This window comes from Cynocephalus volans, chromosome 4, assembly GCF_027409185.1.
Source record: "Cynocephalus volans isolate mCynVol1 chromosome 4, mCynVol1.pri, whole genome shotgun sequence".
Lineage (NCBI taxonomy): Eukaryota > Metazoa > Chordata > Mammalia > Dermoptera > Cynocephalidae > Cynocephalus > Cynocephalus volans.
This window is the reverse complement of record NC_084463.1, coordinates 143,802,961-143,830,091: the sequence shown is the minus strand read 5'-3', so window position 1 is coordinate 143,830,091 and position 27,131 is coordinate 143,802,961. Positions and strand designations below refer to the sequence as shown.

Sequence of the window (27,131 nt, the reverse complement as noted above, 5' to 3'; positions counted from 1 at the left end):
ATGCGGCTCCCTCCTTTCCAGGGCCTCCTTCCACCCAGCCCCTGGCCGCGTGCAGTAACAGCTGATCACTGGCCGGGAACGGAGGGCTGGCCGAGTCTGCAGTGGATGGGGCACCCTGCCCAAGAGGCACACAGGCTACCTGCCAGCCCAGGTTACCGTTGGTAATTTCATTACCTTTAGTCTCAGGGAGATGCAGGGGTTAGCAGAACAGGATTCAGGGAATGAGCTTTCCTGGGAGCTGGCCCCCTTTTTTCTCTCATGGTTGGGTGGAATCAGCCTGAACTTAGGGGAACGCTGATTCATGGGGAGCTGGCAGACCTGGGTTTGAGTCTTGGCTCTGAATTGAGCTTGGGGCCATCTCCATTTCTGGAGCTTAGTTTCCCAGTCTGGATAACAAGTTGGATTAGACGGTTTCCACGTTCCTTTCTAGTCCTGAAAATCTGACTCTGAACCACCACCTGTCAGGAGCCCCAGCCAAACAGGAAACCAGCAGATCCCACGCAAGGTCCTGGAAGGGGATGGCACCAGCCTCTGCAAACCTTTGTGAACCACCTTCTCATGGGCTGGGCCACCAGGTCTCCAGGAGCCGCTCCTGCCCTGCTCCCAAGGGGACAGCCTCCAGTGGGGATGAGGCTGAGGGTGGGGGTGGGCATGTGCATAAGCAGAACAGAAGGGGACACAGCCCCTGCACAGAGAGGCCTCGATTGCTCCCCCTTCCAGAGAGCCCCAGCAAGAACCACAGCCCCCAAGGCCATCCACCTCAGCTGCTGGGCCCCTGGCTTCAAGGCATCTGAGACCCAGGAAGTGAAGCGGAAAGGCAGGGACAAGCACTGAGGGAGGAAGGGGGAGAAGAGGGGAGCCAGCGAGGACAGAGAGAGGGGGCCTGGAGACAGACCCAGGGTGGGCAGAAAGAGGCAGGATGCAGAGAGAAGTGGAGAACAGCACGGTACACAAGAGGGGAGTGTGGCAAATGGGGACCAACACAGGGAGAGAGGGACTGATCCTTCCAGGCCTGGGCCTGACAACTCGGCTCCTCGGCTCACGCCCCCCCCTCGCCTGCTGCACTTGGGCTCCCCTGGCTTCTCGCTGTTCCTGGAACGTGCCAAGCGCGCCTGCCTGATGCGGGGCCTTCGTACATGCTGTTCTCTGCCTGGCGGCCTCCCTCCCCTCCTCTGCGCCCCACGCCACGGCTGCCGGGCCTGGTTAACTCTTACTCACCCTGCACATCTCAGTCCAACTGTCGCTTCCTCAGGGAGCCTTCCCCAGCCTCCAGAGGAGCAGTGTCTACCGCTCCTCACACACAGGCCTGCCATGGCATTTGGCCAAATGCAAAATGAAAATGCGAGACCCCCCGGTCAAAAACTATGAAGCCTGTCGAGATGGCAAGACCAGAGCATTCAACCACAGATCTCGGGCCGTGCAGTCAGCCCTCCTCTCAGGACTTCCTGTACTCGTTCAGCCTTCATCCCTTCCTTACACATTTATGTGCAATTATTTAATTAAAATTTGTTTATTCCCATGAGTCCAGGAACTCCCTGAGCACAGGGCCTTTGTAGGTTTAAAACGCAGCTCTGTCTTTCCAGCTCCCAGCACAACTCCTGGCATAGTGATGGCTCGATAAATATTCTAGAATGAATGCATGAAAAGGGGGTGGAGACGAGACAGCAATGGGAGACGGAGGGGAGAAGGGAAAGAGGGGGCAAGACAGAGAGCACAGGAAGGAGAAAGAGAAGGAAGGCTGGGAACAGGCAGGAGGAGACAGGCGGGGGGGACAGGTGATACTCACAGCTGGTTGAAGGGCTGTCGGTGCCATCCAGTTCTGCCCGGGGGAAGCTGTGCCCGGACCGGGCTGTGAGCAGTGCCGACTCAATGGCCCTCTCATGGGCAGTGAGCACGATGGTGGGGGCCCGGCCTCCGGCTCCAGGGCCCGACAGGGACTGCTGCATGAAGGCCAGCTTGTCCTTGGTCCTCCGCTTCATGTCATCCCATCTGTGCTTAATGTCCTTGACGGAGCGGGGGACCTGGCTGACGGAAGTGATTTTCCGAGCTATGCCTTCCCAAATCTTGTCCCTGTCAGCATGGGACAGCCGCATGGTCTCCCTCCCAAAGAGAACTGCTTCGTGGTGGGTCACCTCCGTGACCAGAATGTCCAGCTCCTCCTTGGAGAACTTGGGCTTCCTCTTACGCTCGGCCAGGGGCGCCGCCACGGTCCTTGGGTTGAATATCCCACAAAGCACAATTGGGTAAATGACCGTCAACGTGGGTGGTCCTTCTCCTTCCTAATTGCTGGCCCCCAGCTGGGGAGCCAGGAGGCATTTGGGGCAACCTGGCCCCCACCACACCCTTCTCCTACTGCGAGGTCCCTTCCACTACTCCTCGGAGGGGAGGGTGGGAAGAAGAGACGCGGCCTTAGTGGGTGGGAGAGCTGGACTCAGACTCGGATGCCTGCGGGGCAGTTTAAGTTCATTTAACCTTTCCCGCCTCATTCTCCCCGTCCAAAATGGTAATAACAACCAGACCAACCTCTCTCAGGGGTTGTTACTAAAGAGAGAAAGGCAAGCCCTAAAAAGGAATAAAGGATACTTACTGGGGTTAGGATTAGACCATTGCCTCCATGAAGTGATATTTACATAAAGCCATGTAGCTGAATGAATGGCTTGGAGAAAGAATACTTAGACAGGGAGACTATTTACAATTGGCTGATGTGTGGCATCGCTGGTGATGCCCATAATTAGGGTGTATTCACAGAAAGCTTATTCTGTCATATAGCTCTCTTCCTCTTACTCATCTGTCAGTCTCTGTCCCCCAAGTCCCCATCTGTGAACATATGCAGGAAAAATAGGCTCCCCTCCCACAGGAGTACTGCCAGCAGCTCCTTTTGGGGTTGGGCTGCTGTGGTTTTCTGGTGGAATTTGAGGGGCCCACAAGCATCCATTGGAAGACAAGTTCCACTCTGATGGATGGGGCAAGGGGCATGGCACAGCCCTTCCATCTGACCTGGCACCTGCTCTGGCTTTGAAACTCGATTTCTCTACATTGCGGTTCTGTCCACCCCTTAACTAGTGCTAAAAGGTTCAAAAGATCCCCCAAAAGTGGACACCAAGGTATGGAGGGCAACCTGGAGCTTGATTCACTCCTCTGCCTGCTTCCAAACCACAGCAAGAGGCCAGTGGTACCAGGACCCTTCAGCCTCACCTCCCCAACCTACCCACCCACAACACCAGGGTCCAGAAGCTGGGGAGAGGAAGGCTGGGGGCTTTGCCAACCAGCTGGACAATGGCAAGGCCATGGGCCTTGAACTCAGACAGACGTGGGACTAGACCTCGGGCAAGCTGCAGTATCTCTGTAAACACCGTTTTCTTCTCTGTGAAACTAGGGTAATCATTCTCACGCCACATCCCAGGGCAGTCAGGGGGATTTAATGTGGGTTTCTCAATCTCGCCACTACTGGCATTTGGGGCTGGAAAAATTCTTTGTACGGGGGAGGGGTGTCTTTGGCTTCTACTTGATAGAAACCACTAGCATCCACCTGCAGAGTTGTGACCACCAAAAACATCTCAAGGCTTTGCCAAATGCCCCCAGGGACACAAAACAGCTTCTGGTTAAGAACCACCACAACTAGCCTTAAGGCTGCCATAAAGTCCAAACTCAGAACGTGAGTGCCCACTCCCTCCCTGGTTCACACCTGTTTTATAAAGAAACTGACTCCATTCAATCATATCCAAGTCCCTAGGGTATAAGTAAGTAAGTAAGCAAGTAACAGTGTCTGCAGATTAGAAGAACTGTACAAATGGTAGCTGTACATGAAGGGGAAAGGAGAATTCCCAGGATAAACTGGCTTTCTCCATGGCCACGAACCACACTCCCAAACCCAACTGGCTCCTTGAGTCTTCATGAGAATGAGGCCTGCCAGCTGTGACTACCCGGGCACCATCTAGGATCAGGACGGGGCTGGGAGCAGGAGTAGGACAGATGCCAGGCTAGCAATGGGGTAGTAGCAGAACCACTCCATCAGTGCCCACCCAAGGCCCAGAAAGCCACGCTGCACCTGGCCCCTTGAACACAAGCAGAAAGAATGCTGGCCAGGAAGTCCAGAGCCACAGGTTCAAATCCTCGTTCTGCCACTGTGGCATGAAGATTAGTGCCAAGCAGTGGTTCTCAACACTAGTGGCACATCTGAATCACTATGGAGAGCTTTAAAAATACCAATGCCCAGGGTCCATACCCAGCCAATTAACTCAGAACCTCTGGAGTGCCAGACGATGGCTAAGTTAGTTCAGATGATGAATCTTCTTCTTTGGGGTGTGGGAAAGCCTTGTCCCCAAGATGAAATATCAGAGATAGGTGGAAGAATGGAACAGACTCAGCTCTACGGGCTGAAGCTCCTGGAGCCTTGAATGCCACAGTGCAGAAGAGCCTGATGCCAGAATGGACTCAGACACACGCTCGTCTGCCTGCCTAGAGGCAGACTGGAACAACAGGGGAGCAGCAGGAGCATGAGCTGGGGGTCTGACCTGTGCAGCCCATCAATGGCTGGTCTGAACGCCTCGTCCCTACTTGCTCACAGTGTCCCAAACAAAACTCTGACTCCTTGGAAGGCCCATGTCAAAGCCCCCTCCTCTTTCATTTGGGCCCTTGCAGCATGTCTGTGCCTCCATTCAACAAGCGCATTAGAAAACATCACTTTTGTGGTGGTCCTGGACCTGGCGGGGGTGGAGAGGGCACAGGAGGAGCAGAAAGAGGCAGTTAGGAGTGTCCACCCACCCTCTGGGGGCCATTTCAGGGCAATTCTGAAAGAATATGTGAAAGGGGGATGGGGGAAGCAAGGGCTGCCCCCCTCTAGGGCCTCTGCTTCTGCACCTTTTAAATGGCAGTAAGAACAGCAGCCCCAGCAAATAAGAGGATGAACCCTGCAGAGCTCGGGGAGGTGTAAACCGCAGCTCAGCTGATCAGGAGCCCAGGTGGGCACTGAGTCCACCGGGAAGGGCACAGAGGACCTCGTCACGGATTCCCCACCTCCAACCAGTTTCTCCCCATTTGCTCAGAAAGTCTGAGAGTTTAAATACAGCAACCCCCTCTTAGGATGGCCCTAGCTGCCCTCCCACCAAGCACAATCACTCTTCCACACCCAGCCCCCAGTATCCACGGGTCATGGAACTGCACAGACGCCGACAGAGGGCCCAGGTCCACAGTGTGGCTGTGCCCCTGGTGGGGTCCAACCATCAGATGCCTCCCTTCCTTGCCAACCCAGAACCAATTCCCCAGTCACTGCCCCAGGGGAGTAAGGCCACCGGGGAGGGCGGGGAGCAAGTCTGATCTCCCTCCCTGCCCAGACACCCCCCACAGGACCCTCGCACACAGGCCAGTAGCACCTGGCTGAGCCCGTGCTTCTAGGATTAGCTCAGCCACCTCTCAGTGACCCTGGGCCAGTTTCCTGATCTCTCAGGCAGGCTTTTGAGGATCCTTCTGGCGCAAACTTCTCTCCTTAACACTGGACCTGGGTAAAACTATTCCTGAAAGTACTCAAGCCCAGGCAGGAAGCACTGTTGAAAACTGGGCTAGAGACTTTGCCAGAAGCCTCCTGCTCCATGGGGGCCATTTAAACAACTGCTGGGGCTGCAGTGGGGTGATTCCTGCAGCCCTCCAGCAGGAGTCTGCCCTGTAAGAAGGTGTCACAGTCATAGGTAGAGGGACACTCTCCCCCTCCTCCCCAGGAATGCTGCCAGGAGCCTGGGGCCTGGCACTCTAGACACACTGGCCAGTGTGCAGCCTCTAGGGGTCCCTGCAATCCACCAGCCTGGCCAGGTCTCCTCCAGAGCCCCCTGATGGAAGCCTAGGAGAACAGAGCCAGACATGTCCCAAACCCTGCAATCGGCAGTCCTGGAGCCTTCAGGGGCCTCCGCCACCAGAGACCACCTAGGCCCAACACACTCCCTTGGCCTCCATTCTAGAGGCCAGGGCAGGCTCCTGGGAAACCAGCAGAGAACAGGACTCACCTCATCCAATTGGCTTTAGTCTCGTCTGACCCATCTATAGACTTGTAGCGGTTGTTCTTGTCCACAATCTGGAAGACAGAGAGACAGTCTAGAATGGGCCAGCCTAGAGGGGGTTCTCATGTCCCTGGGCTCCTTCCCAAACCAAGGGCCCTGGGCCTGGCCCCCATCTGCTACCATACCGCCCTTTCTCTGCCCTACAGTGGTCTCCACTGCTACATGACTAAAACCCAAGCTGGGGTCAGGAATCCTTGCTACCTACCCTCCACCCATTCCCATTCTCCTAGAGACACTGGAGGACACATGAAACCCTTCACATGTGATTTGAATTCCTGGGAGATGGGAGGCAGATGGAAAGGACCATCTTCCTCCTCTGTCTTGATGGAATAACAGCAACATGGTCCAAGAGCAGCATTCCCAATAGCCTTGTGCTACAGCAACAAAAGCTAAATCTGGTCCTTCTTCTGTCTCTATAGTTTCTGTGGGAGACAGAGGCTATCCCTGGGTGACTGGGCATATGTGACTTGAGAGGACTCCTCTTCTCTCCAACCTTTACATGTTCAAGAGCTCAGGATTTGGGGCTGGGCCACTTTCTCTTCACTAAAAATGTCTTCATTTCACCATCAGTCTGGAATCAGCATTCAGTTGGGTATGGAATTCTAGGCTGATTAAATTTTATTTTCTATCAATATGTTGAAGATTGCCAAAAAGACTACCATAGACTCAAAAGCAACCTACTGTTAGTGTAATGTTGTTCTTTTGAGGGCAATCTGTTTCAGATAAATTTTAAGACTTTCCCTTTACTCTTGATTTTCTGCAGTTTGACTATGTGGTTTTGAAGTAGAAAATTTACTTTTTAAAATGCTCCTCATTACCTGATGAGCACTTTCAAACTGAAGACATATCTCTTTTTAAGTTCTGAAAAATTCTCAGCCATTATGCTGAGCCATTTTCTTCAGTCTCTTCTGGTAGAATTTCTATTAAACATATATGGGAGTAGCTCAATCTATCCTTCAGGTCTTTTAACTACCCAATCATATTTTTCTCCCTTTATTTTTCTGGGCAGTCTCTGGGAAAATTCCTTAGAACTGTCTTCCAATTCACTAATTCTCTCTTTCATTGTGTCCAGTCCAGAGTTTCTCCCATCTACTGAGGTTTTTCCTTTCTTTCTTTGCTTCCTTTTTAAATGAGTACCTTTAATTTAATGAATACTTTCATTCTCAGAATTTTTAATTGGTCCTTTTTCAGATCCATCTTTTTAAAAAATTCTGCCTCTTTGTTTCATAATGACATGTTCCTTCCTTTTCCTTTTCTAACAGCTTTATCGAGGCATAATTGTTTGATAAGTCTTGCCCAATGAGCTAGATCAAGGTTGGATCTGAGGACTTAGCCACCTCCCAGGCCTAGACGCCTAACTAACCTCCCTGACGCCATTCTCAACCCTCCACCAATTCTTTTCAAAGCATCTGAGTACTCTTTTATCCATGTAAATCAGATTATGTCTCTTTCTCTCATCAGCTTGAGATGGCATCCACTGCATTTATAGTAAAATTTGTACTTATGGTTGTAGCCTTCAAGGCCCATATGACCTGGTCCCTGCCCATCTCTCCAACTTACCCTGGGGTCCCCCCTTCACTTTTCTGCAGTCATAATGCTCTAAGAGTGAGCCTTAACACTGGTCAGTTCTACTGCCTAGAACCTCTTTTCCCTATTCTTAAAAAATAATAATCTTGAAATAGTTCCAGCACTCAGAAACTAGAAAGAATAATGCAGCTGATAACCCTGTATCCATCAGCTAGAGGCAACAAAAAATAACACCACTTATGTTTGTCCCAGACCTCTCTTTCCTTTTGCTTCAAGAAAATAGCAAGATGCAGCTGAAGACTCTCTCTGCCTCCAACTCTTTCTCCTCCCCTTCCTCCCACCAAGGGTAACCACAACTCTGAAGCTGGGAGTGGGGAAGCCTTTCCAGTTTTACCACCTAAGGATTTTTCTAAGAACAATGGACAGAACTATTTTGCATGCTTGTAAAGTTTACAGAAATGCATCCAGTGAACATATGCTTTTAAAACTTTTTTCTAAGCTCTGGATGCCTGGTCCCTTTTTATCTTTTGGGTCTCAGATTATGTCACTTCCATAGAAGAAGCTCTTCTGGACCTGAACCTAAAGTGAGTTCTCTCCTGCCATATGCAACCTCCACACCCTCAGCCTCCCATAGCATCATCTCTAGTACACCATCCTGTTAATTCCTTTGAGAGCCCTAATTACAGGGAGCACTTTTGTTGTTGATGGTGTTTATTTATTTGTTGATTTGTCAGTCAACAGTCTCCCTAAGTTAATGATGGCAAAGCACATGGCTACTCCATTCACGATGGTGGCCCCGATTCCTAACACAGCACATGGCACATGGTGGAATACTGGTTGAATGAACAAACCATTGGATGAAGCTCCTTTTAAGTAAAAAGCAAGTTAAAGAAAAAAATTATATAATGTTATATTTTAGTAAAAACGAAATGAGTGACGTGCTGAAGCCAGCTGGTACTGACTAATGAGGGCCGACTTTTAAATTTTCAGGACTTTTGTGAACTGGTTATTAAACACAGCCATTATCAAAAATTAAATAATGTAAACTTAAAATTCAATAAATCATACATTTTTAAAGGCAACAAATACACAAAAAACTTACCACTTCTTGATTATTTTACTCCATGTTACTATTATCTATGCTCTTAAGAGTATCAGCATTTACGGTATCTGTGCAGTAGAAACACCATATAATAGGTGCTACCTCATATTTCTTCCCAACTCCATGCTGATTTCATGTTAGCAGCTTGAAATCAGCCATGGTGGGAGCATCTACACCACGGACATCAACACGTACCTCCACACCCGCACCTCACCACTCTCACCAGCAGGTTGCTGCACGTTCACCAGCAAGCACACCACTATGCACATGTTCATATGAGCGTAGAAAGTCTAGGAGATACATCTCAAACTCTCAACTCTGGTTACCTCTAGAAGGGAGGGAAGAGGGAAGTGAGGATGCTTTTGCTTTATTTGTCCACTTATGAGACGATACTGCTTTTGTGTTTTAAAAATCTCATTAAGGTAAAAAGAAAACATGCAGCTCAGGCTTCCCCTCCCCTGGCAGTCTTCCTGGATGACATTCCAGTCTGCAGGAACCATCCCCTGGAGTCTCACAGAGTCCTGCACTTTATCAGAACACTAGTCACCCTATATTATCATTTTCTGATTGTTTTTCTCTTTCCTGGGGGAGAAGCATCATCTCTGGGCCCTGCAGCCAGTAGTGGGAACACCTAGTAGGTGGTAAGAGCCATGAAGACAGAGGAAATGGCTATAATCTCAGCCTCACCACTTACAAACTGAGTAACCCTGGGTGAAAGTGACTTCACTGGCCATGCCTCAGTTTCTAAATCTATGAAATGAGATTAAAAACCAACCTTACAGCACTGCTGTTATGACAGATGTGGAAAGCCCTCAGTAAATGTTAACTATCACCGTTGTGATCGTGACCGTGATCGTTAATGAAGAGATCAAATGTTAACTACTACTAATTCTGAGTGGCGGGAAGTCTGCAGGTCAGCATTGAGTTGTTGTAATCAGCCTTTTGGGAGCTATGAAGGACATAGGAGCTGCCTAAGACCCCTGCTGCTAGGTTCAGGTCTGGAGCTTTTCTGAGGGGTATTTCTTGGCTTTTCTTTCTCATCAATCAGGACTTCTCCAAACCAAGCATTCATTTATTTATTCATTCATTCACTCATTTAATAAATATCACCAAGGGGGTGGCTACAGTGACAAGATCTGGAGATAAAATGGGGATCCAAGCAGATGATATCTTTGCTCTCAGAAAGCTCACAATCCAGCAGGATACAGAAGGGAGGCCACAGTGATACCACATGGTCAGTACTGTGGTGTGGAATTATGTGGGATTATGGGAACTCTGAGCTGGAGCCCTACACTTGGGAGTCAACTGAGGGCCTCCTTGGTGAAATCCTGGAGGGAGAGGGGACAGGACAGGCAGGATCACATAGGGCCTGTAGACCATGTCATACGTGATGGATGAGCCCAGGCCACCCTGAGTAGACAGTGGGCTGTGGCCCTCCAGTCCTGGTGACTGAGATGGGTCCAGGAATGGCCAGCAAGGCCAGATGCTCGGAACCAGCTCCCCAAAAGCTAGTCTCCCACGCCCTCCCTCAGCTCATCCCTCAAAGTCAACTCCTTGGTCACTCTGAACTTGGTGCTTCTTGGACCAGCCCAGAAGTGCTGAGCACTGTGATGCAAGAAGGGCTTTGAGAGGCTGGACCTGACCAGAGAAAGGCAACCAGCATGGGGAAGGGGTCCCTCAGCCTGGGGAAGAAGAGGCTGAAGGAGGCAGAGCCATCATCAAATGTGGGAAGTTCCACCATGTTGGAGGCAGGGCCAGGACCAGCATGCATTTGGAGGATGTAGGCCTGAAATCAGCACGAGGAACAACTGTGTGATGTGCAGAACAGTCCTAAGATAAGACAAGCGGCCTGCGAGGTGATGAGCTTCTTGCTACTGGAAGTATTCAAGCAGTGGATGATTTGCTATCAGGGAGGCCAAAAAAGGGATTTCTCCACTGACTGAAAAGTTGTCCTATTTGACCTCAAAATTCTGTGTATAATTAAGATCATATGATTCTATGTGGCGAGATGCTTTGAAAAATAATATAAAAGCATGAGTTTTGGACCCCTGGGCCAAGCATGGTCCATGTGGACCAGAACACTATTTCTGACCATGGTGATAAATAAAGGTAATAATGATAAAACACCAACAGCTGCAGCTCATGGAGCAACTCCACTGTGCCAAGTACCCTGATATACCATTGAATTAATGCTCACAACTTATGAATTAGTTACTATTATTATCCTTATTATACAGATTAGGAAATAGAGGTTCAGGGCCATTGGGTAACTTGCCCTAGGCCACAAAGGAAATACATGGGAAGATAGAGTTTAAACTCAGGACTCTGATGGTACAGTCCATGCTTTAACTAGTCTTAGAGTGACAGACGTTACTCCTAACACCCTCCTAATGACTCCATCAGAACCAACCTGGACTCTCCTGGAGTCCTCGCTGAACTCCCAGCTTTGCCTCTGATTTGAGCATATTTGCTACACACGGATCGGCATTTTCATGGGAAGGAATGCTCTACTTTGCAACAGAATGTCCATCACAATCGAGGATTCACTGTTGGGCTCCTCTAAATGGTGCCATTACCAGATGCTGCAGACTGGATTTTCAAAAATCTGATTTGCTTGCAGCTTTCTAGGAATGCATTGAATCCATAAAGCATTCTTTCTGACTTCAGCTCTGCACTTCTTCATAGAGTGGAGAAGTTACAAAAATGATCTGAGGAGCCATTCACAATTGACAAAGTGCTCTTGCACACCTCAGGGGTTCCTCCCAAAGACCCCAGGAGCCAACAGTATCACCTCTGTTCTCTAGCCATGCCCCAGATGCAGACTGAAGACCAGCGAGATAAAGAGGCTGGCGTGAACTTGAACTTGAACTCCGGACTCTGCTACACCAGAAACATGAGGTAAAGAACACTTAAGCTCGATGGGGGCCTCCAATACTATCCAGGCCCCAGGTCCTAACCTGATGTCCAAGGACAGGCATCAGGAGGGACACTTAAAATGTGTGCAGCATTTTGTGAATATTGGCACATGACCATAACTTCCTAGGTGATTCAAAAAACCTCAGGAATCGTGCTCTAACCCATCCGACTTGATTTAACTGATAAGGAAATTAGTATTTCCTTTTATTGTTCTGAAACTACTTATCAAATTTCTTTTGTGCTTAAACCACTTCATTGAGATATGATTGACAGACAAAAAGCTGTACATATTTAATATACACAATTTGATGACTTTGGAGATAAGTATACACTCATGAAACCATCACCACAAACTATATTTATACATACCTGTCACCTCCAAAAGTTTCCTCCTGCTCTTTTTATTTATTGTTATTATTGTTATTGTGATGACACTCGACATAGTAAATTTTTAAGTACATAATACAGTATTGCTTTCTGTATGCACTATGCTGTACAGTAGATCTCTAGGACTTATTCATCTCATGTAACTGAAACTTTGCCTACTTGGACTATTATCTCCCCTTTTCCCTCTCCCCACCAGCCCTTGGCAACCACCAATCTACTCTCTGCTTCTATGAGTCTGACTATTTCAGATATCTTATGTAAGTGTATCATATAATATTTGTCCTTCCATGTCTGGCTTATTTCACTTAGCACAGTGTCCTCCACGTTCATCCATATTGTCACAAATAGCAAGATTTCCTTCTTTTTAATGCTTAAAAAGACCCTGGAGACCTGGTAAGTGAGGCATGTTTACATAAATACGATGCCGAACTCCACATCCAGGTTTTACATACTTTGACTTCACTCCCCACCCCCAGCCTTTACTGAAACCCATGAGACAGTAACTAAACATAACAAATCTAGCTGTGATCTGCTCATCACCTGCTAGGCACCAGGCATGCAACAAGCATTAATTTCACAACAACTCATAGGGGTATGTTCCATCAGACTGTGCATCCCATTTTATGGGTAAGAATACTGGAGCTCAGACAGAACAGGTGAGCCACCCAAAGACTCACTTCTGGCAAGTGGAAGAGCCAGGATCAGAACCCAGACACATCCGACTCCAGAGCTCTGTAACCAACTCAGATAGCTCTTCCCATCACAAGTCCCTCTGCTCTGCCTGTGAAAGGCACTCTGCCTAGGGAACCAGCCTCAGGACCAACCCCTCCCTACACTGACCACACACAGCCTCACTCTCTTTGATAATGAGTCTGGCTCCTAGTGAAAGTAAAAAGCATTCTAAAGCCCGAAATGAGCCCTTGGGCAGGAACTTGAAGAGCAGCTGTCAAGGAGACTGGCCTAAATTCTGGCTTAGTTATGCCTTACATGAAGGGTCTTGGGCAAGGGTGGGAGAAAGATCCAGGAGAATGTGCCTACCCGGGGGAGCAAAAATATAAACTGAAATGAGCCTGTGGCCAGAGAAAATCAGGCAGAAACAAACTTTAAATACCAAGTCGCAGATTGGAAGGGTCTTCCAAGTTATCATGGCAGGGGGGAGCAGTTAACAAGGCTGATGTGAAAAGCACCCCACGGAATTGTTTGGTACACAACCTGTATATCCATTGTGGGCAACTCTCCCCCAGTGTCAATGAAATGAACAAGAGACAGAAAAAAAAAGTAGAGAAAAAACCTGAAGCTCCATAATGAGATACTACTTCATACTCACTAGGATGGCTAGAATCAAAAAGTCAGAAAAAACAAGTGTTGGCAAGAATGTGGAGAAATGAGAGCCCTCATACAATATTGGTGGGAATGTAAAATGGTTCAGCTGCTTTGGAAAACAGTTTGGCAGTTCCTCAAATGATGAAACACAGAGTCACCATACGACCCAGCAATTCCACTCCTAGGTATTATACCCAAGAGAAATGCAAACATATGTTCACACAGAAACTTGTACATGAATGATTATAACAGCATTATTCATAACAGCCTAAAGGTAGAAACCACCCATCTGTCCATCAGTGGATAAATGGATAAATAAAATATGATACATCCAATGAAATATTATTCATCCGTAAAAAGGAATGACACATGCTACAACATGGATGAACCTTGAAAACATTAAGCTATGTGAAAGAAGCCAACCACAGAAGACCATCTACACGATCTCATTCACACGAAATCTAGAATTGCAAAATCTATAGAGACAAAAAGTAGATTAGTGGTTGCCTAGGTAGGGCTGGGCAGGGAAGGTTGGGGAAGGGGATAAAGGGATAAAGAGATAAAGGATTTGAAAATGAGCTAAAATTGACTGTGGAGATGGTTGCTCTTATCTGTGAATATACTAAAAACCACCGAATTATACACTTCTCATGGGTGAATTATATGGTATGGAAATTATATCTCAATAAAGCTGTTAAAAAATAAAGTATGCCAAATATTCATCATCAACAATCACAAAAGGGAAGGGAAACAGCCGTATACCATACGCTCGAAAAGCATTCCTTAAAAAACAGGAGGTTTCCATGTGACTGGGAAGACGACCAAGAGGATGTCAGGGGGACATTCAGATATTCACATTTGGGACTTGGGGATTATGAGCTTGAGCTTTGATTTGAAGTCCTGGTCCCACAATTAGCTGTACAGGCTTGGATAAGTAGCTTGGCCTTTTAGGCACTAGTTTCACAGTCTATAAAAACGAGATAATAATAGCTATCCTGTGGCACTCTTGTGAGAATACAAAGAGTTAAGATACACAAATCATTTAGTATTCAATAAACGGCAGCCGTTACTGTTGCTGCTATTATTGCTGTTGTTACCGCCCATCAACCCTAATCAGCATCGGCTGAGGACCCCCTGGGATCTGGGGTGCTAAATTAGGTTCAGGGAGAGAAGACAGTTCCCCTCTCCTTGGGGAATTTTCAAACACCAAGAAACCCAAAATCCAAAGCCAGGAAGTTTACTGGAAACTACTGTTCCTCAAACTAGGCTCTTTGAACATATTCTCAAGATCCAAATGTTCTCTCTAAGAATTTTTAGTTCAGTGTTTTCATTTGAAAAAAAAAAAAAAAAAAACAATACATGGGAATCACCGTGAGATTTCTGCATCCACAAGAGTACTGTGTTTATGACTGAGCTGGCACCCCTGTATTCTTCACCCACACCTATCATCCTTCGCCATGTGACTCCGCTAGACTCTGTCTTACAGGCGGGCTGTGCTTCTTTGCTCTTTGACCCTTGGTTCAGCTATGAGACTTTGAGGCCAACGGGATGCTGACAAACACAATTCCAAGTCTTGAAATGTAGAAGACTTTCCCCAGGAAGCCCTGCTCCTTTAGCCTGGGCCCAGAACAAACAAGCTGCAGATCTCTGAAGCAGGCCAAGCTCCAGAGTGAGGCACCCAGCTAAGTCAGCCCCACTGCAGTCAGCCAGCAGGTGCACAAGTACAAAGGAGGAACTGCAGTTAACCAGCAGATACATGAGCAAGAATAAGTGACTGTGGTTCCATGCCAGGGGTCAGCAAACATTGGCCCCCAGGTTCCTTCTAGCCTACTCCCTGTTTTTGTATGGCCCACCCACCAAGAATGGTTTGTACATTTTTAAATGGTTGAAAATAAATCAAAAAGAAGAATATTTCATAAAATGAAAATATATGGAATTCAAATTCCAGTATCCATAAATAAATTTTTATAGGAACATGCCACACCTATGGCTGCTTGTACGTGTGACAGACATTGCACAGTCCATAAAATCGAAAATATTTCCTATCTGGCCCTTTACAGAAAAAGCTTGCCAATGACCCCTCTTCTATGCTGCTGAACTTTGAGATGGCTTGTTTCACAGTAATAGTTGACTGTACCACACACCAATTATTACTACTTGCCAGGAGCCACTGAAAAAAGAAAAAAATGTACACTTAATATGTAAATGCCACATTCTAGCAAAGAAAAGGTCAAGGGATATTGTGGCAATTGCACTAACAATAGATTTCTCAGTGTTTCAAATAGAGACAAACAGTGGGGAAAATAAAGATATCACATGGCACACAAAAGCAGAGGCATTCTAAACACCAAAGAATCTGTGTCTTAGTAATCTCCACCACATTTACCTTATAAACAGCAACTTAGTTTTAGTAAAACAACATCAACCATCACATTAAAATGATTTTGTTCATTTGAATTATGTTGTAGTGCTATTCATTTTATATTTGTAAATTGTTTTGGTTTTATAGTTTAAACATTATAAATACAAGAAATGTTGTGTTTATCTTGCTTTATGTTTATGCCTTTTTAAGTAACATTAAAATAAAATTAACATAACATTGGGACTCCACAAACCTTAAAAGTCACCTGAACAAACACAAGTGAGAAACACAGCTGGGGTAGTGCTGAGGAGCCAAGCAGCACAGGAGCTCAGGTTAGGAGCTGGTCTATACTGGAAATATTGGACCAGTTCAGAATAATTTTTCATGCTCTACTTTTGCTCCAATACAATAGATTTTGAGGTTGATAGACTCGGCTCTAGTCAGAACTGGTTCACTTGCATATTATATTTTCAAGAGGACACTTTTGCTTAGATTTGTGATTCAATAACCAAACTACCAGCATTTATAAAATAGTTACTCAGGCTGAGCCCATTTGATGCTCTTGATATTAACAAGCATCTCAGAATTGAGATGCATATTCTTACTACTGGAAAAACAGATCTTGAATCAATAGTGTTTATGAACCACAGCGTCTGAGAACATGAGAAGAGTGACTTTCTTCCGAGCATCATCTTCCACTTTTCCTTCTAAGCACACTCTGCATTTCTGCTATACCCTATTACCACCCCCCACCTCAACATTACACGTGTGCCCCTGGGCCTTTGTCCATGCTACACCCACCGCTTATGATGCCATGCTCCCTCAGTTTCTGACTTGGTACGCCACTCACTTCATCTTATCCCTCAAAACCTAGTTTGGGCCAAGAAGCAAGGACATCCCAGTAGTAATTGCGTACCCAGTGCCCAGAGATCTTGGTTTCTAAACACCATTTTCCAGTAAAAGGAATCAGAGCTCCAAGGAGAGATGGCTAGAACATCTTTTTGTGTCAGAAAACAGGAAGTGTTAAAATAATGATGGGGATGTGTCAAAAGAACAAGGAGCTAGTCTGAAAGGGCTCCTATTGGCCAAATCTAGGGCAATTTAACCATCAAAGTGGATAATTACAGGAATGGACTACAACACATGAAATGAGAAAAAGAATTGATGAGTCCTTACTGGCACTAAAAATAGTTTTAAAATGGGGGAGGGCTGGGGGAAGTCAAAAACTTTTTTAACAGAAAAATATCAAGTAATAAATGTAGAAGGAATAGAAGGAACAGAAAAATCATTTTAAACCATGATGGATTAATACAGGCTAGAATCATCAGTTGTTAAAAACACTGGGTAAAGGACAAGATAAACTGACATCACGTGCCTCCCAATAGCACAAAATGAGAAAAACACAACATTGCCTGTGCCAAAAATGTATAATTTGAATCTACCATGAGGAAACAATCAGACAAATCTAAACTGTGCAATATTCTGCAAACAACTGGCCTGAACTCTTCAAAGTGTCAATACCACGAAAAAGAAAAAAACATGCAGTGGGACGCTTCCAGAATAAAGGAGACTAATGAGACATGACAACTAAATGTAATGTGTGACGTTTGAGTGGGTCGTGCATAGGAGAAAAATTATAAAGGACATTACTTGGGGCATCTGGGGAAATCTGAATATGGACTACAGATGAGACAGTATTGCATCCATTTTAAATTCCCTGGGTGTGATAATTACATTGCAGTTATATGGGACAGGGGCCACCAGCTGACTACCACTGGTAGATCAAATTTTGCCCCTGCTTCCATCTATGTTTACACAGCCTGTCAGCTACGAGTGATTTTTGCACTTTTTTGGTATTAAAATTTTTTATATGATTTAATTTATATGATTTTCAAATGCATATAAAATTCAAATTTCAAAGTTCATAAATAAAGTTTTATTGGAACACAGCCACACTCATTCATTCATGTACCATCTATGGCTGCTTCTCACTACAACAGCAGAATTGAGTAGCTGTGACAGAGACTGTATGGTCCATAAAGCCTAAAAAACTTACCAGGTGGCCTTTAAGGAAATGTTTGCCCACCCCTGGTCCAACAGAACACCTTATTCTTAGGGAATATAGGCTGTATTTAGAGGTGGTTTCATGATGTCTATAACTACAGCTCAAATAGTTCAGACAAAAACAAACAAACAAAAGAGTGCGTGGGGTGGGTGGGTATACATAGGGAGGGATAAAGCAATTGTTATAAAATGTTAGCAATAAGTGAATCTAGAAGCAGGGTGAGTGGGTGTTCATTATACTATTTTTACAACTGTTCTACAGAGTTTAACATTTTCAAAATTAAGAGTAACAGAAATTAAAAAACAAACACGCGTGAAAAGTGCACATACGCACCCAATCTGTCTTAAATATTTGCCCTTTCTTTTCTCCCTGGACAAGCCCGTTATTCCACCTCTGAGCTCTCCAAACTTGGTAAAGGCTGCCTGTTCCCGTCCCACCTCCTGGCTCTGCAGCTGTCCGCTTCTGCTTCTGTCTGGCCCAGGCACTCAGGGTCCCCCAGACTCTACTCTGGAGGGTGTGCCACGAGCTTTTGCATATCCGGCTTCAAGTTTTAAAAGAAATCCCCACTTCACGGTGGAAGCTGAAATGGGGAAAACTGTGACACCGATTCACATCTGCTTCTCCCCAGAACAGCAGGAGCCTGGCAGGTGTGGGGCTCATTGGAATGGGGCAAGTGATTCCATCAATTGGTGTCCTCTCTATGCAGGTCCCCAGGAAATCAGAGTGCCCAGTATCAGTGTCCAAAGGTCTGATGTCCTCAGGAGCTCACTGGTACTTTTCACATCATGGACAGAAGGCACTAGGAGCAGCCTGGGCTCTCCCTCTTCAGGGGCTGCCAGATTTGGACACTACATAGCTAAAAACGCACGAATAGGTCATTACAGTATACATTTTTAGCCTCACTCCTGGCTCCATTTTAGGTTTCCACCCTTGTTTTTCTTTCTTCTCTCTTTCCCAGTTTTAATATGCTATCATGGTATATTTTATATATCCTGCTAGGCTGCCCTAAATCCTTTCTGGAACAAAATGGGATCTGAGTAAAAAACTGAAATAGAAACACTGTGCTGGCATCCTCCGTCTGTTGCCTCTTTACCAAGCCACATGGGTGATGGTGCCTCCAAGCACCTTGAGCCTGCAGTACTGTCCCTGGCCTGCAGTGTCTGTGGGTAGCCTGGGCAACCTGGGTGACCTGGGCAACGAGGATGGCGTTCACAATTTCCATGGGTATGAAAAAGTGGAAGAAGGGGCATGGCTTTTCTAAATAGCAGCAGTGAGTGTAAAACTTGTGCCCAGGAGTCCAGGCCATGAAGGAGAGATGCTGAGTGAAAACGGGCATGTGGTTCAGGCCCCAGCCTTGCACCGCTCTGCACACGGTGGGACCAGCTTTCCTCTGGGTCAAGGGAACTTGTACTAAGCAGGAAGGATGAGCAGAATGGAGCCAACCAGGGCAAGCAGGTAGGAAGAGGAGCAATAAGTCAGGGAGGTGGGAAGGAGCAAGAGGTGGGATGGAGGGGGAGCTGGAGTCAGTCTGTGTAGGTGTGAACCCCAGCTCCGCTACTCACTAGCTGTTTAGCTTTGTGCAGGTGACTCATTCTCTCCAGGCCTTGCTTTTCTCAGCTGTGCAATGGATACAGTAATACCTACATCATAGGAGCTTGTTAGGATCAAATGAGATGATGCTGTAAAGTGCCAGGCACATAGTGAGTGCTCAATAAACATTAACAGCTACGTTTATCATGACTACCATCACCATTTCTACTGCAGTAGAATGTACATATTGAGGCACTGCAGAAAGAAACGTGTTTTGCTGGATGGGGGCCAGAGCTTTTAAAGGCAGGCAGAAGGTCAAGAAAAGATAATACCAAATATAGCTTTGGGACAGGACTTAACAAATGAATGCAGTTTATTTAGGAAATGAGGTTTCCAGATCCTGGTCCAAAGTCAGTGCCAAGATTCAGCCCACCTACTTCTCCTCTCCCACCATTCAGCCCACCCATTACCTGAGCAGCCAGAGCTGCTCCTCATGCCTGCTTTTCCCCAACTGAGGCTTGAACACCCACCCCCAGCAAACACAAACAGCAGTCCTGCTTTCTCAAGCCATTTCGAGCATCTGTTCTCTCCAGGCCTTCAATGCCTCTCACCTCTTGGGATCACAAAGGTCAAAGCTTCCACAGGGTCCTGCAATCTCCAGCCACTCCTTCCCTACACCCATCCACTTGATGCAGCTCTAAGGAACCTCCCAGGAGTAATGATCCTGGCCCCCAGCCCTGTCCCCCTGCTGCAGGCCACATCCGTTCTTGACTGGTGGAGCTGGCTTATAACCAGGTTGCAAACTCCAGGGCTTCCTATTTTTTCTTTCCTCCCACTGCAGACTCATGCCAGGCAGCAAACCTCAGGGAGTCTGTCTGCTTTAGAAACTCCTAACTTTCCCCGCTCAGCTTTCCCAAGGTGCAGATTCTGGGGGTGGGAGGAGAGGATCCTAGTTGCCCTTCCTAGATTTTCTCCCATGCAACTTTCCCATAGGCTGAGAAGCTGTGGGCTTACTTCTATCCATCCTTCAAGATCCATCTCTAATCTGCCCTGTTGAAACCAATCCCCATGTCCCTGCTCTGAAAGCCCTTTGCAGTGCCGTGGTCATCAGCAACACTCTGCCTTTGTGTTATTTGGTTAAGATTAAGCTTCTTCCCCCCAGTTCACCATGGCCTCTGCTCCCTGTAAATGAGCCTCAGGCTCCATAAGAACACAAAGCAAACATCACACATTTCTTTCACCCAAGGAGCTCCCTGCTCAGGGCCTAGTGCTTGGGAGTTGCTTTGTCTGTGAGGTGGGATTGACTTTGGACCCACGACCATTCCCGGCCCCAGGGTGGCTTTTAACTACCCTATCTGCTTAGTCATGTCTCCCCATGAAGGGACTCCTGCAAGCCTTCTGGCATTGCAGAGAGGCTCCGTCTTTGAAGGAACACAAGGTCTACCATGTACCAGCTATGGGAGTCAGGGCTGCTCACTTAACCTCTTCCATCCTGTGTTTCCTTATTTGAACAAGAGGGGTGGCAACGTCACTTGCAGGACTGTCTCGAGGAGGAGTGTGAAACGACAGAAGGCTCCTGGTGTGCACCTGGCATGTAATAATTGCTCAATGGGCCATTGGATTTTTAAAACAAGCATCCGCCCTTGTTAGTTCCCCCTCCTCACCTCCCACTCACACCTCAATCCACAGAAATCTGGCTTCTGCCTGTGAAACCGCTACTGCTAAGGGTACCAAGACCTTCATGTTGCCAGAGCCAAGGGGCTTTCCGGGCCTCAAGCTTCCTGACCCTGGAGCACTGACCCTGCTGACCAGCCTCCTCCTCCTCACTTCTCACAAGTCCTGGGAGATTCGAGCTCTTGCTTCTCCTCCTACCGCTCCACTCCTTAGCTCCTCTTCCTCCGATGATTCCTTAACCTCTGGCATGCCTACGGAAAGGCCTCTTTTCTACTCCCCTAAGCACATTTTCTATAGCATCCCCATCCTTCCCAGTGCTTCAGCTGCATATACTTACACACTTGTTTTTCCCCTCTATCCCGGCATCTCCTCTCAACTGCTGACCCACACACACTAGTACGCCTCTGGACAGCTCCTCCTGGGCATCTCCCTGGCACCCTGAGCTCAACTCAGCCCAACCTGAACTCACCTTCTCCCTTCTCCTCAGTCCCAGGCCACCTCTCTCCATCTGCCTGCACATTTTAACAGATGTCGCTCTAAACACATCAGCCTCCATAACAAACTGCCACAAACATAGTGGCTTAAAACTACACATATGTATTATCTTACAGTTCTGGAGGTCAGAATCCCTAAAATCAAGGTGTGAGGGCTGGCTGGTTAGCTGAGTTGGTTAGAGTGTGGTTATAACACCAAGGTCAAGGTTTCCAATCCCCATACTGGCCAGCTGCCAGAGAGAGAGAGAGAGAGAGAGAGAGGGAGAGAGGGAGCGAGAGAGAGAGAGAGAGAGAGAGAGAGAGAGGGAGAGAGAGGGAGAGAGAGAGAGCGGTATGGGCAGGGCTGCATTCTGTTGACCTGCCTTTTCTATCTCCTAGAGTCAGCCTGCCTCCTTTGGCCCCCGGCTCCTTCCTCTGTCTTCAAGGTCAGCAGGGTAGCACCTTCTAATCTCTTTCTCTCTGACTCTGACCCTCCTGCTTCTCTCTAATAAAGATGCTTGTAATTACATTGGGCCTACCCAGCTAATCCAGGATAATCAGCCCATCTCAAGACCCTTAACTTAATCACATCTGCAAAATACCTTTTACCATGCAAGAGAACATATTCACAGGTTCTGGGGAATAGGACATGGACATCTTAGGGGGGCTGTTATTTTACCTACTCTACCTACCTGCCTCCTTCTGCTTCAATTCTCTGGGGTGTCCCACCAATGACAGAAAAGATGCTGACCCACCCCCTTTTGTATGTCCAATGTCTCCATCTGAACCTTCTGAGATGATGTAAAAGCATATGCAACAAGCCTTAGTCATACTCTACATTCAACCATTTCCTCAGCAGTTGTAACGAAGCTAAAATCTCTCTAATTAACAACTCCATTGACCCAGGGCTTCCTCCACCCCTCACTCCACCTCTCTCTTATCCCTCTCCTCCACTTCTGATCTTATCTCTAACAAAACTTCTGAGAAGTGAGCATGCTGGTCACCCCCACGCTAATCAGGTTTCCACCCCATCATTCTCCCGCAGGGATTCTGCAGATAACTCTTTGTTGCAGGGGCTGTCCTGTGCATTGCAAAATGTTTAGCAGTAACTGCAGCCTCTACCTTCTGGATGTCAGTAGCATACCCCCACCTTGAGTTGTGACAGGCAAAATGTCTCAAGACGTTGCCAAATATCCCGGGGGAGTGGGTACAAAATAACCCCAGGTTGAGAACTTATGGTAACAGCTCTTGCTAAAGTCACCAGTGATCTCCCTGGCACTAAATCCAATGGACACTTTTTAGCCCTTCTCTTGCTTGACTTCTCAGCAGAATTTGACACTGTTGGGCAATGTGACCTTTGTGAACTTCTCTTCTCCCCTGACTTCCAGGACACCCTCTCTCCTGGTGTTCCTCCTACCTGTCAGGCTGGTCTTTCTTTGTCTCCTTTGCAGGATCAAGCTTCCTTTCTGGTCCTTTAAGTGTTGAAGTTCCTCAAAGCTTAGTCCTAGGCCCTCACCACCTCTCACTCAGTCCATTCCCCTTGGTGCACTGACCGCTATATGCACAGCAGACTCACAGAGTGGCATCTCCAAACCTCCTCTCCAAGCTCCAAACTCATTTATCTAACTGCCTACTTGACATCACCACTTGGATACCTTGATGTCACTCCAAACTCAAAAGTCCAAAACGAAAATCATGATTTTTTTCTCCTCAACTTAGTCCCTGTAGTGGGTTGAATTGTGTCCCCACAAAACTCCCTGAAGCTTGAATTGTGTCCCCCAAGTTTTATGTATTAGAAACTTAGCCCCCACTGTAATGTTAAGAAAGTAGGAAATTCTATTATGGTAATTGAAAGGTGGAGCCTTGAAGAGGTGATTGGGTTGTAGGACCGTGCAGTAGTGAGTGGATTAAAAATGGTCATCAGGGGTGTGGTTCTGAGGGCTTTAAAAGAGGAGAGTCTGTCTTTCTCTCTCTTTCTGCTCTTTCTGCTTCCACCGTCTTGCAATGTGAGACCCCTGGGTCGTTGTTGCCACCACCAGATGGACTTTGGACCTCCCAGCCTCAGAAACTGTAAGCAATAAATTTCATTTTCTTTATAAATCACCCAATTCAGTGTACTTTGGTATAAGCAACAAAAACGGACTAATATAGTCCCCTTCCAGCATTCTCCACTTCTCTGAGAAAGTCGCCATTACCAACCTATTGGAAGGGGAATTGTCCTTAACACTTCCTACTCCATGGTTAGGCCAATTAATCTACTTCTTAGTCAGAGCTCTCATCTATGAAATAGTTCACAAGTCAGTTCACTTGTCTCCACGTCTCTGCCCCTACCCTAGCCCAAGCTTCCACCATGGCTGACTCAGAGAAGCACCCTCTAACTGAGGTGAGGGGTGAGGCCATCCATTCTAGACCAACACCCCTGGCCCCCTGCACCCAATCAGTTCTCCAGGCTGCAGCCAGTCACCTTTCCAAAACATGAATGTGATCAGGTCACTTCTCCCTACCCCTCAATTAAAGCAACCTGAAATCTTCTCACTGTTCTTAAAATAAAGAACAGATGTCCTCATTTGGCCCACTGAGCCCTACAGGTCCAGCTTCCACCTCCTCCTCCAGGCCCCTGTATTTGCTGTACTCCAAGACGCTGATCTTCTTCCAGTTGCTCGAACATGCTGTGCTCTCTCCTGCCACAGGGCCTTTGCTCATGCTATTCCATCCATCTGGATGCCCCTCACCAATCCTTACTTGGTGAACCTTCTCTTACTTTAGTCACAGTTCAGCTACCAGGAAGCCTTCTCTGTTCTGGCCACATCAATAACATTGGCTGTTCGTTTTCTCCTGGCCTCATTAACTACCAAATTTCAGAGTTGTAATTTTATATATATTTATCTTATTCTTTGATTAATTTCATTTCCCTGACAGTAAACTCCCTGAGAGCAGGATTCACGTCTTATCTGGCCCACTCTTGTATGCCCAGGGCCAGCCCCACGCCTGGCACGAAGGAGATAATCAACAAGTACTTATTTAATGAATAATGATCTCCATACCCTCTAGCCTAGCTTTCTCTATCCCACGCTCTGCCATCTTCCATCCCACGTCCTGTCTCTCTCCCATCTCTGGTAGCTCAAGCTAGACTCCTGAGAGTTGTCTTTGATAACCCTTCTTCTCCAAATCTTTGAAAACCCCTCTTCCTCACCTTTTCATCCACCACCAATAAATCTTAGGGATCCTCCCTCCTAAATCTCTTTTAAAATTGTCCACTTCTAGCACCTGAGTTTAAGCCACCATCTTTTCTTACTTGAACCCCCACCCCAGCCTCCCACCTGGAATCCCGATTTTCCACGCTGCCGCCTGATTGGCTCACACCTGTGCTGTCACATGCCAGTGGCCTCCCTGGCCCCCAGGACGAAGGATGCACTTACCCTGGCTGATGAAACCCAAGGTGACCCAGCCCCTGCCTTCTTCTCCCACCGATTTCTTGCCACTCTGCCGCTCGGGCTCACTGCTGCCGCCACAGCGGACTTCAAGTTCCTCTCTCTCAGCTCTTCTGTCTGCATGGAGCATTTTCTTGTCCCCCTTCTAAGACTAACCGCATTCATTCTTCAGGTCTTAGGCTAAAGGAAACCTTCCAGAAACCCCTCAACTAGGCCAACAACAATAATAACAACAGCTGATATTCACTGTGTGCTTTCTAAGTGCAAGCATAATCCTAAGAACTTTGCAATACTGATTCATATTATCATTAACAACAACTATTATTATCCCCATGTTACAAAACAGGCACAGAGAAGTAAATGACTTGAATGAGGTCACATTAGATATTAAATAGCAAAGCTGGCTGATATTATCAACTCTGGCTCTGTGAACACTGCCATGTCCCCCTGTGATGTGATCCCAGAGAGTCCTGTGTTCCCCTTCGGTCGCAGGGATCACATGAGTACAGACTTATTCAATGCCTGTCTTCCCACCAGACTGCCCACTCCCTGAGGGCAGGGACCATGTGTGTCTTCTTGAAGGCTTTGTCTCCAGCACCTAGCCCAGTGCCTGGCCTTTTAAACTGAACACCATGCTCTGCATCCCTACAGCCCCCAGCTCCAAGTCACCCACTCTGGAAGAAGGGTTGGGTAAATCTTTGTAAAAGCCAGTGAATGGCCGGCCAGATACACACATGAGGATTCAGGGGAAAATCGCCCTGAGTTCTGCCTGGTAATTCACTGATCTGCCGACTACTGCCAGGTGGGCTCCCTCAGCATGGCCCTTGGACAACAGGGTTGCAACCACTCTGCCAGGGCAAGGAGACAGCAAGATCCATCATCCACATGTTCTGAAATGATGGCAGAAAAGCTCTTGGGCCAGACTGGGTCAGCATATGGCTCCCCCTGCTGGTTCCTTCCCCGCTCCTTGGCAACCTCTCCCATGGAACAGCCCAGGGGACACTCACCAGCCATGAGAAGAAGCCAGCTGATTTGTCCTGGGTGGAGATCTGCCCCTCGTAGGGGCCGAAGATGTGGCCCTTGGGGATGACCTCATTTATGCATCGCACATCGTTCTCTCCACTGGCTTCCTTGACTACCTCCATGCCCTGTGGGATGGTGAGGGCTGCCCGATCTGGGATGCCCACGGGCACTGGTGTGTCAGACACAAACACAGGGGGACCATGGTTCGGGCACTCATCCACAAAGTACTCCTGGCAGGACTCGCAGACTGGAGGAATGGAAAGAGGAGGGAGGGCCTCAGTTGCTGCAGGGAGACAGGACCCTCCCGCCCCCTTGGAGGAGGCTGAGGGGCTGAGGATAGTGTGGGGCAGCAGAAAGCACACTGCATGCCACTCGAGAGTCCCAGCCCTCCTTCTACCCCAGCCAGCTGCAGGCCCCTGGGTCATCAGTAGCCCACTATCCTCCCTGGGGCTCAAAGAGCATGCCTGCCAACCCAAAGGAAGCCAGTAGTTCCCTTGGTCTCAAGTTTGAGAAAGTAGAAGAAAGCACGGCTTTGGAGTCCAGTGGGCATGGTTTGAATTGCAACTGTATGTCTGTGAGCTGAGGGACCTGAGGCAGGATACTTAACCCTCATCAAGCCTCAGTGTCCTCACCTGGAAAATGGGGCCCACAACAGCCACCTCAATGGCTAATGATGAGGACTAACCGAGGCCTGGACCTGTGCCTGGTACACCATAGGTAAGTGCCTATCTCACCTATAATAGTTATAGGTGAGATAGGCAGTAATAGGTGAGAAATAGCAATAATTAGTACTAGTGCTGCAAATTCCCTGGGCAGGGATGGGGAATGGGGGTGAAGGCAGGAGCAGCCCAGAGACTCGTGCTCCACTTACACCAGAAGTCCACTTGCTGGAAGCTTTTGGGCATGATGAGGTCGCGCTTCCCTTTCAGTTTCTTGGGCTCCATTTCCATGGCAGAGGAGTCTGGTCTCCTAGAGCTGGCCAAGACGGGGGCCAGCAAAGAAAGCAAAGAAGCCATCAGAGAGTGACAGCCCAATGGGAAGGGAAGCTGGGGACCTGGCCAGGAGGCTGAGGGGATGTGGGTGGGCAGAGGAGCCTCAGCCAGCTTGTAGCTCAGTATAGAGGGTGGGAGAAAGACTAGAATCCGGAGACCTGTGCCCAGGCCTCCGTGGGCCACTGCTTGGGCTCTTCTAGAGCCTGTGTCCCTGGCGCTGTCTGGAGTAGAGTTAAGGAAAGTGTCCAGGGAGTGGTACCTTTCCCTAAGGGCCCC

At 47.6% G+C, this 27,131-nt stretch overlaps 1 protein-coding gene across 2 annotated transcripts in view; it reads right to left on the bottom strand.

The window, feature by feature from the left end:
- The window catches only part of PRDM11 (PR/SET domain 11), a 43,713-nt gene that overhangs the window by 16,404 nt on the left and 178 nt on the right, over positions 1-27,131 (bottom strand). Inside the window, exons 2-5 of one of the 2 annotated variants that reach the window (XM_063095881.1) lie at positions 26,735-26,838; positions 25,848-26,110; positions 5,997-6,064; positions 1,787-2,211 (exon numbers count right to left, since the gene is read on the bottom strand). In XM_063095881.1, the coding sequence (XP_062951951.1) occupies positions 1,787-2,211; positions 5,997-6,064; positions 25,848-26,110; positions 26,735-26,838 (860 nt within the window). The remainder of the gene's footprint in view (positions 1-1,786; positions 2,212-5,996; positions 6,065-25,847; positions 26,111-26,734; positions 26,839-27,131) is intronic. The other variant, XM_063095880.1, reaches the window with a different exon arrangement.